The sequence below is a fragment of the Pyricularia grisea genome, chromosome I (genome assembly GCF_004355905.1).
Source record: "Pyricularia grisea strain NI907 chromosome I, whole genome shotgun sequence".
In the NCBI taxonomy this organism is placed as follows: domain Eukaryota; kingdom Fungi; phylum Ascomycota; class Sordariomycetes; order Magnaporthales; family Pyriculariaceae; genus Pyricularia; species Pyricularia grisea.
In genome coordinates, this window is record NC_044973.1 from 1,303,883 (window position 1) to 1,317,195 (window position 13,313).

The window sequence follows — 13,313 nt, forward strand, 5'->3', positions numbered from 1 at the left end:
GGGGGGGGCCAGAATAGGAAAGATGTGATGTGCCACTATAAATATGGGTAGCCATTTCCGTCTTAGACTTTATTTTTTGGCCAATGAATCACCACATGAAGGATTTGCAGGTAGAAGCCTAGCAGGAAATGGAGGTTTTTCGTCTTATTCTTTTCCTTCTGTTTTTTGAGCACAACTCAAGTAAGAACTCGACATAAACCATTGTCTAGGTTAAGCCACGGTCACATTTGGAAGTTTATACGAGTAGTGAAGATGAGGCCCGGACAAGGGTCGCCTTGGAGAAGGTTGATTGAAAACCCTAGGGCAGCAAATCCTGGTCAAATTAAAAGGAGCGGCGATTCTATTATTGACATCATTACTATTAATAGTTACGAATAGCTAGCTAACGAACGTATCGGACGAACGAGTTATTTCTTTTTTTTTCCTTTCTTTTCTTCTTTTCTTTTCTTAGAAACCAAGAAACATAAACAGGCATGGTTCATTATCGAATATTCCTTGCTACCGTTCTTAACAGTCGCTAGTTGTAGGCTTTTCGAAAGTTAAAATAAAAATCGGAAATTATATACAATGTAAGACTTTCCTTCACCTTTCCATTCGACGGCTATTGCTACCATGGCAATAATTCTCATCGATTGTTTCCACGGTTACCCAGCTGTCTCGTTTTGATTTCACGGAATTACATTAAATTTCAAAATGCTTGGCTTCTTTTTAATTTCAAGTTCCCTTTTATCATCTGCGGTATTGGGCGTGCAGACCATCCTCCCCAGCCGTGTTATGGAGATCGAGAGTACTTTGCCTCCGCTAGCCATCGTTCAAGCAAAGGGCTTCACTCCTGAGGCTGTGGCCAATACACCAACCCAGACCGTTAGATTAGACTCAGATATAACACACTTCCTGGGCGATCATCCCAACCAAGACCGCCAGACAATAATTTATATTTATAAAGTGGATAAATATCAAGACGACAAAATCGTTATACCATGGCTCAAATACCTCGAAGCAAACAACAAGCCTTGGAATGAACCACATCATGCAATGCTACTTGCTCAGTCGGTTCCAATACCTTTACATACAATCGTTGGTTGGACAATAGTGGCTCCGGGAGGGCGTTGGGAGTGGAGAGAGAACGCAAAGTATAAGCCGCGATCGGATGTGCCCAATAAGTCAATAATGAATACTGGTGAAGGGCCTTTTTCTAAGGAACTTTTGGAACGCTGGTTTAGCATTCCTAATCCACCCAAGTCTTAATTGAGAATGGTTACGGCAGCCAGATGTTCTTTCTGCTGCAAATTCTCCACACTGATGACCTCAATACTTTGGAATTCTATATATCAACAATCTTGAAGCTTGGCTCTCTAATTATCATGTTTCGCTACTGAGTTCATGGGAAGTCACCTTCAAAATCATCTTATAGAAGGAAATTATCGAACACAAATTACTCAAAATACAAATTTCACTTTTCCACTTATACCGCCGTTTTTTTATAGATTTGCAGCCATAGCGGTCTTTCATGCGGCGTACTTCTGGGTTCGGGCTGGGCTGCAGAAACTCGAGAATGCTGTGATTGCTACAGTGCAGGGAATGGGAGCATAGTTGCGGTACGTAAATCAGTTTTTGCACGGCTTTCCTTATGATGCAATAAAATCAGTCGAGCCTAATTTCACCAGATTAGATGGGTGTATTGGAGCTTCTGGGGAGCGGACACGTGCCGTAGTTTTGGCCGACTCTGTGGCAACGGATGTAGGACTAGGAGCCTCCCTCATGAGACGATCCAGGATTCGGTTCTTTAAACTCTCAATGATATTTTGTATGTGCAATGAATCTAAATAACCATAACCGGAAGACCAAATAACACGAAAACAAAGTCTGCCAGCCCTTGCCAGTCTAAGCCACTCTGCTCAACGTCGCCGTGTTGATCGCATCGTGAATCTCGTTCTCGGCACCATCAGGTAGTGGAAGCAACGGCGACCGCACGGTGGCGTGCTCCAGGATCCCCCTCGCGACCAGGGCGTGCTTGAGGGCGACGGTGCCCTCCATGTGCGAGCCTCGGTGGTACACATTCTTGGTGACGGGCAGCAGGCGGTCGTGCACCTCGCGGGCCTTGACGTAGTCCTTCCTCTTGCCGGCGTCGATCATCTCAAGCAGCGGCTCCGGGGCGATACAGCCGTAGCCGACCAGGAAGCCGTCGACGTCAAACGCAGTGTGCAGCAGGTACTCATCGTGGCAGCTGAGGATCTGCAGGTCGGGCCTCTCGCGCCGGATGACGGGGATCTCGGTGTCCCAGCGGCGCATGTTGCGCACACCGTTCTTCATGGCGAAGACGCCCGGTTGCGCCGCGATGTCGAGCATCGTCTGCAGGCTGTACGTGGCCTTGGTCACGTCGGGGTACTGGAACAGGATGAGCGGAAGGCCCGACCGCTCGTAGACCACCTTGTACCTGTCCTGGGGAGCTCCAGGTTGGTATCCGAAGCGGAGCCACCCGTGCGATGGGTAGAGCAGACCGGCCGATGCGCCCGCTTCGACGGCTCTCTTGGCCTCAAGGGCGGCGACCTCGGTGCCCTCGCCTGTGATTCCAGCAATGATGGGGATCTTGTTGTCGACTGACTTGACAAACGCCTTGATCACGTCGCTTTGTTCCTCGGGGGTGAGGAATGTGCCCTCGCCTGCGTGTCCGAGCACCACCAGGCCCTTGACGCCATCAATGCTGCCGAGCCATGAGCCGAGGCGCTGGATGGCGGGGTAGTCGACGGCGCCGTCTTTGGTGAAAGGGGTGACAGGTGCGGGAGTAAGACCCCTGAGATCGATGTTGATAGGTGACATTTTGAGTAGGAGAGGACCTGTAGGGAGAAAGGTTGAATGTCTTCGATGGTAACACCGAGAATAAGTCTCTCTTGGGCTGTTGATGCTTTTGTGGTATTAAGTGATGATGAGTTGAAGTGAATGGGCGTGTTATATGATGTTTAATGTTTTGCGCTGTGTTTGATGCCTGAAGACAACTTCTTCTCCCAAGACCAAGACGCAAGCTGGATTATATAAATGTTTCTGTTTCACCCGAAAGGTCGTCCATCACATGGAACCTGAAGAGAAGCCGCGGAAGAGACGCCGCGGACATCGAGTCCGGCTTCTGATGTGCGGAACGGAGGCTCCACTATCCGGCTCGCCCTCCGAGTTGCGCCATCGCTGCCTTTACAAAGGCCCGCAACACCCATCAATGCGCGAGAAGGCGAGGGCGAAAACGCGAGGGTCAGGACCTGCACATGAAGCAGCTACATTTCTTCCCCTTTGCTGTTTTACCCCTCTGGTGCCTTGGGAATGGCTAGAAATTCCGCCAAGTGTTCCAATTTGTGTTCTCGCGAGCTTGTCGCGGATTCTCGGATTTCCGGATTAAGATGGGTCCTGACTTTCGGACATACAGGGAGATAATTAGATGATTTCTCAAAAGATTTGTAGTTTCCACACATCAAACGTGCAGGTACGTACCTTATGTAGCTACCTTGACTGGGACTCATCCGCGGCAACTTGATGACCTAGACGCACTTCCGGAAGCTCATTTTGCAAGCGATTCGGCAGTCATTGTTAGTTTATTTGTCTTTGAAGATAGGGCTCATAACCCAGAAGCCTCTCTTTTTACGCTTTGGGTTCCACATATTCAGATCAGTTCCGTCGATTCAATGGACACAAACAGACGACACGGGAATGACACCGCTAATTTTGCAATCTAGTGAAAAGACAGAGGCCTTCCATAATTTCTCACTTTTGACTTGGTAACACGAATCTTACACAAAGAGCTTATCGACACAAATAAAGTTGTATAGAGGCGCCAGTCGTGCGCAATTTATTGTCAAAGTGCCGGTGGCAACAAAAAGTACAGTGCAACAAATCCCAGCCCAAGGCCAATACACTCATTGAACATACATACAAACACCCCTTTTTCATGAAACAGGCCGACTGCCACCCGAAACTTGTTCAGAACACTCGCGCGTCTAGAGGGAGTACTTGAACAGCGGGCTACGATCACCAAGAAGCTCCAACTCCTCGTCCGTGTACTTGCCATGAACCTCGTCCTCAGTCAGCTTGGCGTTGCGCTTGTTGGAGGTCCAGAGCAGGAACTCTAGTAGCGCCACGGCGACGATGCCCGAGCCCACAAATGCCAAGGAGGTCCCGTAGCCCGTCACATAACGGGGCGCCTCGTTATCCTTGTAGATGTAGCTGCCCACCACGCCGCCGATGTTGCCGGTGCAGATGAGGAGGCCGATGCTGACGGCGCGCTTGGCCGGACCGGCCTGGTTGGCCACGTTCCAAGCGTTAACGCCCGGGAAGATGGGGTACATGCCCGCGTTGGCCAGCGTCACGGCAAAGTAGCACAACGCGACGTTGCTCTCGATCTCGGCGGCCTTGGTGAAGAGGATGATGAAAGCCGCGGCGACGGCCAGCTGCGGGCCGATGATGAAGGGCATGCGCCATCCTCGGCGGTCCGCCAGGGCCGAGATGACAAAGGCGGAGATGGCGCCGACGATGTAGGGCGGCATGGTCATGAGCTGGGCCTCGGCCGAGGTGAAGCCCATGGACCGGACGATGGTGGGCATGGTGAACTTCATGGCGTAGTTGGGAACCGCGTTGGACCAGCTGCCCAGCGTAAGTAGGTAGATCTTCCAGTCCGTCAGTGCCGCCACCAGTGCCTGCTTGTCAAAGTGTCTGTGCTTCTTGGTCGCGATGTGGCCGTCCTCGGCTTTGTATGCCGTCGGGTTCCGGGCCAGCTGTCTCAGTTCCAGGTAGCGAATCTCGTCGGGCGTCAACCAAGCCGAGGAAAGTGATGGTTTGTCAATAAGAACCCAGAAGCAGGCGATACCAACGACGACGGTCATTATACCCTCGATGATGAAAATCTACATCGCATCCGGTGACCTATCAGCATCGATGCAACAGTAGGAGGTTTGATAATGATCCTGCGTGTCATACTAACCCATCTCCATCCCTCCAAGCCCGCTAGATCATTCATCTTGGCAATGGCAAAAGCCAACAGTCCCGAGACTGCGCCGCCAGTAGCTGCAGAGCTGTATAGCAATGCGATACGACTTTGTGTTTCGTTCGGAAGGTACCATTGTGAGATCATCAGAATGGCACCAGGGAAGAATCCGGCCCTTGAAAGTTAAAACGGTTTAGTTAGTCAATTATTCCTGAAGGTAAGAAGCAAGGCAAAGGCTGTTTGATGGGACGAGAGGCACACTCACTCAAACAGACCAAGCAAAAACCGCACAACCACCAACCCGGCAAAATTTTGCACGATTCCTGTTAAAGTCATGATGATACCCCATGAAACTATAATGATTCCCATGTATGTAGATGGCCTCTTGAACTTTTGGATAATGATATTGCTGGGAACCTCGGCGAGGATGTATGGGGGGAAGAAGACTGAGAGGGCAATGTTGTACTGGTCGCCCGTCATTTTTAGGCTCGGCAGAAGGCCTTCGATTTTTGCGTTGCCTGGAGAGTGGTGCATAGGTATGATTGTCAGTTTTGTCCAGTGATGAGTCTCTATGACAGTTGTGTGCTTGTGTACTTACCAATGTTGGTCTTGTCGAGATATGTCATCAGGTAGAGAATCATGAGCATCGGGATGAGGCGGAGCTGTGGAATAGGGCACTATGTTTAGCCTCCACTCATCCTTTGGGGACTGGTCTTGTGGTCGCTAGGGATAGACGTCGAGACCTACGTCGACCTTCCGGATCACCCTCTTCTTGTCCTCGGCTGAAAAGTTGGATAGAAATTGAGCGTCCTCTTCAGACAGAGCCCCAAGGTTCTCTTGTCCCTCGACCATGGCAACGGTAGGCTTTTCATCGGGGGTTCCAGAGCGACCAGAGTCCGACTTGATCGTAATGCCCTCTTGACCGGTCATCTTCGGGTACGGTTGACTTGAAAGCAAGCGAGGTTTTCTTTTTTTCCTTTTCAAAATGGCATAGACCTTATGTAACCACTCAGGCTGTGCCGCTGGTATGTGAGGGTGGGAGGTTATGTGTATGCAGCAACAGTCAATGAAGCACAACACGCAACCAATGTCAGCATTGGAACGCGGGTGGGGATCTCGCGGTTCGAACTGAGGCGAAATTGACAAGGTATAAATACGTCTCTCTGGTTAATGTGACACAAAGAATTATTTCAAGAAATGTGCTTAATGCATAACCATATCCTTGGGTGTGTGCTGCCGAGGATGAGAAGCCACTAACGCCAGCTGAAAAAATCGGTCATACGACGAGCCATACCAAACCCAACGCAATGTCCCCTAGACCTCTGCGTATTGGAAGCGACGAGGCCCGCCCAGGCCGCGCAATGTAACATGGGGATCACATTTCAGCATGCCGGCTCGTGGGCGCCCCAGTCATGGCATATCATTGGAATCCAAAACCCCACGGGGTAAACTTGGCAGTCTGTAAAAATGCAGGGAACATTGGGTGAAGAAATAGGATATGTAAGAGTCCGGGAATCCGGACCAAGCAAACTAACCAAGAGAAGCCTGACTCATGTTCAGCCCTTTTCCCCGCACTTCGACCCGCATTGAAAGGAATTGTGTTTGCCGATACCCGAGATTTGAATTTCCGGACAACTTTTCCGCTCGGATTCCAGTCGTCTTTTTCCCCCCAACAACACAGTACCGTCTTCTTGCCAAAACAGCGGCTTTCCGAGCCACGCCGCATCACCTGACCAGGATCCATTATTTCTTTCAGCCTGGCCATGTCATTGCAGGGCCCAGCGGACTATGAAAGCGACAGCCATGATGTTGGCCGTTCCCGGAAGAGGCTTCGGACAGCGGGAGAGGTGACGTCTGAGGCGGCATCATCCTACATTGCCGTGAGAGGCACAACTGAAGCCACCCCAACCAACCCCCGAAGAGCACCCAAGGCGAGTCGGGCATGTGATACTTGCAAGGCCAAAAAGGCGCGGTGCAGCGGCACTATGCCCTGCACGCGCTGTGCCGAGAGAGGCCTGGCCTGCCTCTATGACGCACGGTATTCACGCGGCCGTCCCCCTACTCCTCCGCCCGGTCCCTCTCCAACGCCTCCTCCTACACAGACAATCCTCCGGGCCGCATTGCAAACAACTACACAGTTGGCTCCATGCCCCCATGGCTCCGACTCGGTTCCGGTCAGGTCTGCCGCCACTCCAAGTCCATCCGCCGGCCGGTCGGTGGCGGCATCTCAAAATATCGACATGACGCCCACGCAGGCAGAGCCCGTTAGTGGTATCGAAACCTCTAACAATCCCGACCCCTCCGGTATCCCGCCTCAACACCCTGTTACTCTCGATCCTACAGCATCGGAATCTGTCACCAGGCGTGGGTCTCCCGAACTTTATCCAGCCGAGATTGGCGGCCAATACGTAGAGCAGACGTCTGGGCTGGCCTTCCTGCACCGTGCACACGTCCGTATGCTCTCAAAGGGTGGGAGAGCCGAGGTGGATGGCGCCACCTCCAGTTTCGTGGCGGGGACTTCATCTGCAGAGGGTCTTCATCCCAGCTACGGCGTACAAGCTGGATCAGGCTTCCAACTTCTAATGACCGCCGGTGACAAGCCGATTCTGTCGTCACCCTCCTTGCCAGAATCGACGACTTTGGCCCTGCCGCAAGGGGCGTCATCACTGATGGCTTTCTACTTTGATAAATGTGTTGTTACTTACCGGATCTTGCACCGGCAAAGCGTTGAAGGGTGGCTTAGAGCCATGCAACAAGAAATTCAGGAGCGGTCCAACATGTCGGAACCCATGCCGTCCAGCGGTCTCTCGTTGCCTCCGCCTGCCGTCGGTGGGGCCAAGGCGGCCGTCGTCCTGGCAGTTTTGGCGATAGCAATCCAGAAGCGGGCGCGAATGTCGCTACATGGCACTCCCGGGCGCGATGGAACGTGTGACGAGGATGAGGTCCTCCGCGAGTGCGATCCTTAGTAAGTTGAACCATTAAGAGAGGGAAAATGAGATATAGTTCTCAGACACAAGGCCTGTCCAGGCTGACAATAATACATCAGCTTTTCAATGGCCCAAGGTCTGGTACAGGCAGAGACCGGACTCCCGAAGCTAGAGTCTGCCCAGGCTCGACTTCTTCAAGTCTTGTACCTCCTCCAAACCTCACGCGTCAACCAGGCCTGGTATCTTCTCGGCACCGTGTCACAGATCGTCTCCGCTATGGGCCTTCACCGAAAGCCAAGCCGGAACAGTAGACCAGCGGCCCAGCGTGTCCGCGCAGACTATATACAGCAGCAGTGCCGTCGCCGAACCTTTTGGGTCCTCTACACCATCGACGTTTACCTCAGCGTCGTGCTCGGCCGGCCGCGATACCTCCACGACGACAACATCGACCAGGAGTACCCCGACTCGGTCGCCGATGAGGACATGACGCCCGACGGGGAACGGAACAAGGGGCCTACGAGCATGGTTCACGACACCGAAGGCGACGACAGCCCCATGGAGGCGGTGGTTCAGCACGCCAAGCTGGGGCGCATCATAGCCGCCACCTGCCGCGAGGTGTACGCCATCGGGCCGATACCGTCTCGCCGAGACCGTCTGCGCCTCGCGTTGGGATTTGACGCTCGCCTGCACGAGTGGCGCGCCTCCCTCCCGCCGCTCTTGGGCGCCGTGAGGCCCTCGAGCCTGGTCCCCAGCTTCCGTCGGCAGGCCGTCGCGCTGCGGCTGGCCCACGCGCATGCCATCATGCACGCGACTCGGCCGTTCCTTCTGCTCAGCCGCGGTGGCGGTGGCGGGACCGACGGAAGAACGCGGCCGGAACAGGAGCAGCGGAGGGAGATGGTGTCCAAGTGCCTCCGGGCGGCGGGCACGGTTCTGGAGCTGGTCGATTCGATCGCGGGCGACGAGTCGCTGTTTCATGCGTTTTGGTGGAGCCACTATGTCACGTTCTGCGCCATCGCCGTCACGTTCGTCTGGGAGATCCAGCAGGCCTCGTCTCCGAGCTCCAGATCTGACGGGACCAGCCCTGGCCCGCTGGAACCCGCAGCCGCAGAGCAGCTCTTTGCGCTGGCTGAAAGGTGTCATGCCCACCTATCCAGTGTTTTGTTTGCGGATTCGTTTGGGCGCAGGTACACCGTCATTCTTGAAGAGCTTAGGCTCGAGGCTAGATATCAATCGGCTAAAAACACGCCGATGGCAGCTGGCATGAACGGAGAAGCGGCAGCGACCTCGCAAAGAGATTCTGCTGCGGGTGATGATATGGACACCTTACCGATCAGCAGTGTAGACTGCGATACGGGTAGAAGTGATGAGCAGGGCTTGGCTGGTGGCTTCAACGACTGGGCGCCGATTGATTGGTTAGAGCTGGATGCCGCAGTAAGTACCACACTGAACGACCTTTTCAAATCTACATTTGGCTCAGGTCCCTGATTCTTTTTTGACTGACGTATTTATGTTTCAAGGCTTTTCCCTATCTCGACATGGTTTTATGAATCTAAGGACAGTCCAGTGTTTCCACCTCAATCCCACTCCGTCTTAAACAGTCTTCCAAATGGTCACCGTCACTGGCTTTCAAAGATGATTTGGGACTTTATATGACAGTGTCAACAAATGGCATTTGTCGATGTACATGACATCCAAATTCTGTAACCAACAGTGTGCAACCTTGGCTACAACAGTATCAATGCTTACACCGACCTAGCGTGTCTTCCTGGTTCTCGGTATCGCTTGGGGCAGATTCTCTATGCATCTTTTAACACAAGATTCAGTTTAAGATCATGGCCTCCCCTGACCCACCGGCACACTGGCACCATTCACAGTGAAAGAATGCTCACTCAGTAGCCAAACAATTGTCCGTGCTACATCCTCTGGGTAAATGGGGGTTGTTCCGCGTCTGCCATTGATGCCATTCGTTGCACGGTCCTCATCAGACCATGCACCGAGTCACACCTTCGACAAGGGCGTCAAGGTCGGTCCTATTTAGACACATGTTAGGTCAGCTCGGATTGTGCGCGGCACAGTGCAAGAGCAAGGCATATCTCAAACAAAGAAAACATTGCGTCCGCTTAAATTTCAAAAGCTCACCTGGCAGGACGCTATTTATCCCCAGTACACGTCCAAAACCGTCCTTGGCAACGCTTTGGTTGAAATAATCGCAAGCGGCTTTGCTCGCCCCGTAAGCATACCCACCCATGCCGGTCGTCAGCGCGGCGATGCTGGCGACGTTGACGATGGCCGGGTTGCTGACCTTCTCCATCTTCAACATTGCCCGGACTTAGGCCCTGGTGCAATGCATTACACCGTCGGTGTTGACGCGAAAGATGCGTCGCCACGCCTCGTCCGTAAGGCGGACGAGAACCGGTTCCCCGCCGCCCCATCGGCAGGACCGGATCCACGATGCCGGCCGCGTTAGCGGACCCGTGAATGCCTCCTGATTCCGAAACCATGCGCTGAACCCACTGGTGGACTTGGGCGCTGTCGCCGACATCAACCCTGTCGAGATAAATCTTGGTGTTGTTGTTTGTTTCATTTAATTCACTACGGGCCTTGTCGAATAATTCTGCCTGTACATCGGCGATCCAGATGGCCGCGGCGCCTTCGCGAGCCAACAGCTTAGCCGTGGCAAGTCCGTTGCCCGATGCGCCGCCGGTGATGCTGTAGACCTTTTCCGGTAACGTTGAATCCGTTGGTTGGTGACTCTGTCCTGTTCTGCGTAGGGCTATTCAAGTGTAACTTGATAATTCGAATAAAAATTTGTTGGTTGATGTTCACAAAGGCGCGGTGACTAGTTGTAGAGCTAGAATGGTTAAAAGGCAGATTTAAAAATCTTCTTTTCTTACTGTTCCATTAGATCGGATTTCATGTTTACCAGTTTCAACCCAAGTCCGTTAGCCATGTCTTGGCTGACATTTCCCCGCAACTTTAATATGCCAAGCAGACTCTCAGGGTCCCATTTGCAATCCTTGCCGCAGGCGGCAGAAACCACTTGGCCAATGCCGTTTCTTTGGCCCCATCCGAACATTTTAACCTGGGAATACGGATGTAATCCCGGCGACGGCCTTCGGATACGAATTAGAACCGTTCCCAGCGTTTCGCGTGGGTAGGTAACGGAGCTACCCGAGAAAAGCCTAGATTCCATTTGATCCTATTCAAAAAAAAAAAAAAAAAANGGTCCTTCAATCACTAGACCGCTGCACCCAACCCATCGAGTTCGGCGTGTACACCCTGCTACCGAAGCGGATGCTACTAGTAGCCAGGCGTCTGGCGAAAATGTTCCAGACCCACCATCGACGAAGGTCTTCGAAGTTGCGGCAGGGGCAATAGGCGGGAAATTGGCCGCACGGGTCGAGGAGTCCCCTGTTCACTTGGGCGCCAGAACTTTCGTGTAGGCGTGGCATTTGAAGAACTCGTCGAGTTATTCGGTGCAGCGAGCTTCTCGAAGGGATAGCTTGATGATCGTCTTTGGTGGTAGGGTCTCACCTAGATTCCTGTTGCAAAGTTCTTGTAGCTACTCACCAGGACTTGCGAAGCTTTCTCGTATGCAAGGTTTCTGTCGCAACGAAGGGGGTCTGTCTGCACTAGTCTGAACTACGTCAATTTTTAGAATCTTTTTCCTTAAGCAGTGGTGCTGGTTGAGCAAATCGATAGCAACGATAGAACCGGAGCCACCTTTGAGTGGGGTTGAGGCAAGGTGCATTCCCGTAAGACGATGATCCAACTTCATTAGAGAGTACCTTTCTTTGTCAGACCAGATTTTTGGGCTCGAATTTTCAGGGGCAGTCGCTTAGCATACGATCTCTAGAGGAATTAGATAGGCGGTCCCATAACCAGCGGTGTAGGAATAAAATCCCCTAGTTGCCTATTGAACATTCTCTTCGCAGAAAAGAAAAGAAAATGCCGTCAATCGGCTCAGCTCGTTAGAGCCACAGTGGCTGGGACCAATATACTTGGGGGCTGTGCGTTGTGGGCCAGACAGTTTGCCATACAAATTATTAGCAAAACTGTCGATGACAAGGTTAAAATACAAATTGCCAAACAACCACCTTTGTTCACAAGATATAACATATATCGAAACAAGTATTCAAGACTGATTTTTGTATTGATAATTTGAAGATGCTGGTTATTTGAATGTTGGAATGAAGGTTGGCAGTTTCTTACTTTTACTTTTTCTTCCTGTTTATTTCTTTTTTCTTTTTTTTCCTTCGTTTATTATTATTTTGTTAATAGGGGGAAAAGGTCTGGCGAGTTCGCTTTTACCCTAATTGTTTGTTCGCGGGCAGACATGCGTGTGGGCAGATCACGTGTGGTGACACGTGATCTTAGAACACGTAACAGAGATTTTAACGGATCTTTGCAGGATTGTAGATAGTTACAGAACGATAGATAGCATGCATGAGAATACCGTTTTTTATTTGTTATATTGTTTTTACCGATCGCAGCGATTACTTTATTCCTATTAACATTAATTAATATTGTTAGTATAGGTAATATAAATAAACTAAATAAAGGTATTTAAATTATTAATTTTTTTAACTAACGTTATATTTGGGGTTAATAACGAAAAATATTATAATAATTACAAATACCGTATACCAATACGTTTAAAATTTGTGGATTATTATTACGTAAATTTTTAAAAGTACCGGTTAAATCGTTATAATTTAAATTTTTTGGAACTTTTATTATCCGGGTTATACCGTTAGCCAAACCCCTATTTCGAACCGTTATTTTCAACGAAAAACGGCGTTATATCGGATATTAATACGATAAACCCAAATATACCGCCTATATTATTTATAATACCGAAAATATTCGAAAATTTTAACGAAAACGAACTTTTAAATCGAATATTTAAAAAATTGGGAATCCGTTCCAATAATTAAAAAAAAATCGATATAAAAACGTTAAAAACCGGGTTGGGAAATTTATCCGAATATCCAGGCCAAATAATAATTGCGTAAAAAAACGTATAAATTATTAAAATAATTTGCAATTTCGAAAAATTTATAATATTTAAAAAAAATAACCGGTTATTGGAATATTATATCGAAAAATTTAAAAATTGGAAAAAGGAGGATTTTAATAAATATAATAAAAAATTTATACGAATTTTAAAGGATTATTTACAAAATTATAAAATTATAATACTAGGTCGAAAATACGGAAAAATAGGCCGAAAATTAATAAATATTATAGAAATTGTAAAAAAAAAACCGCAAACGGTAACTACGTAAAACCGTAATCCTAACGAATTTTTAATTAAAAAAACAGAAAATCGTATTTTATTATTTACCAATTTACAACCCGTATACCCCACGCCCAAGGTAAATTTTTAAAAGCCCGATCCAAAATTACGGCTATTATTT

At 49.9% G+C, this 13,313-nt stretch overlaps 4 protein-coding genes across 4 annotated transcripts; 1 reads left to right on the forward strand and 3 right to left on the reverse strand.

The window, feature by feature from the left end:
- Positions 1-1,884: 1,884 nt before the first annotated feature.
- On the reverse strand, positions 1,885-2,820 carry PgNI_05460 (uncharacterized protein; the record flags this gene model as incomplete). The annotated part of the gene is made up of 1 exon (XM_031125491.1): positions 1,885-2,820. One exon carries the CDS (start codon positions 2,818-2,820, stop codon positions 1,885-1,887), a length of 936 nt encoding a protein of 311 aa, XP_030982979.1.
- Positions 2,821-3,983: 1,163 nt separating this feature from the next.
- Positions 3,984-5,896, reverse strand: PgNI_05461 (uncharacterized protein; the record flags this gene model as incomplete). The annotated part of the gene is made up of 5 exons (XM_031125492.1): positions 3,984-4,886; positions 4,964-5,141; positions 5,232-5,484; positions 5,565-5,628; positions 5,714-5,896. 5 exons carry the CDS (start codon positions 5,894-5,896, stop codon positions 3,984-3,986), a joined length of 1,581 nt encoding a protein of 526 aa, XP_030983030.1.
- An 833-nt stretch (positions 5,897-6,729) lies between these two features.
- PgNI_05462 (uncharacterized protein) lies at positions 6,730-10,360 on the forward strand (the record flags this gene model as incomplete). Its single annotated transcript, XM_031125493.1, has 3 exons — positions 6,730-7,919; positions 8,013-9,324; positions 10,028-10,360. 3 exons carry the CDS (start codon positions 6,730-6,732, stop codon positions 10,358-10,360), a joined length of 2,835 nt encoding a protein of 944 aa, XP_030983028.1.
- PgNI_05463 (uncharacterized protein) lies at positions 9,724-10,969 on the reverse strand (the record flags this gene model as incomplete). Its single annotated transcript, XM_031125494.1, has 5 exons — positions 9,724-9,870; positions 9,898-9,923; positions 10,033-10,221; positions 10,262-10,656; positions 10,788-10,969. 5 exons carry the CDS (start codon positions 10,967-10,969, stop codon positions 9,724-9,726), a joined length of 939 nt encoding a protein of 312 aa, XP_030983029.1.
- Positions 10,970-13,313: the final 2,344 nt, after the last annotated feature.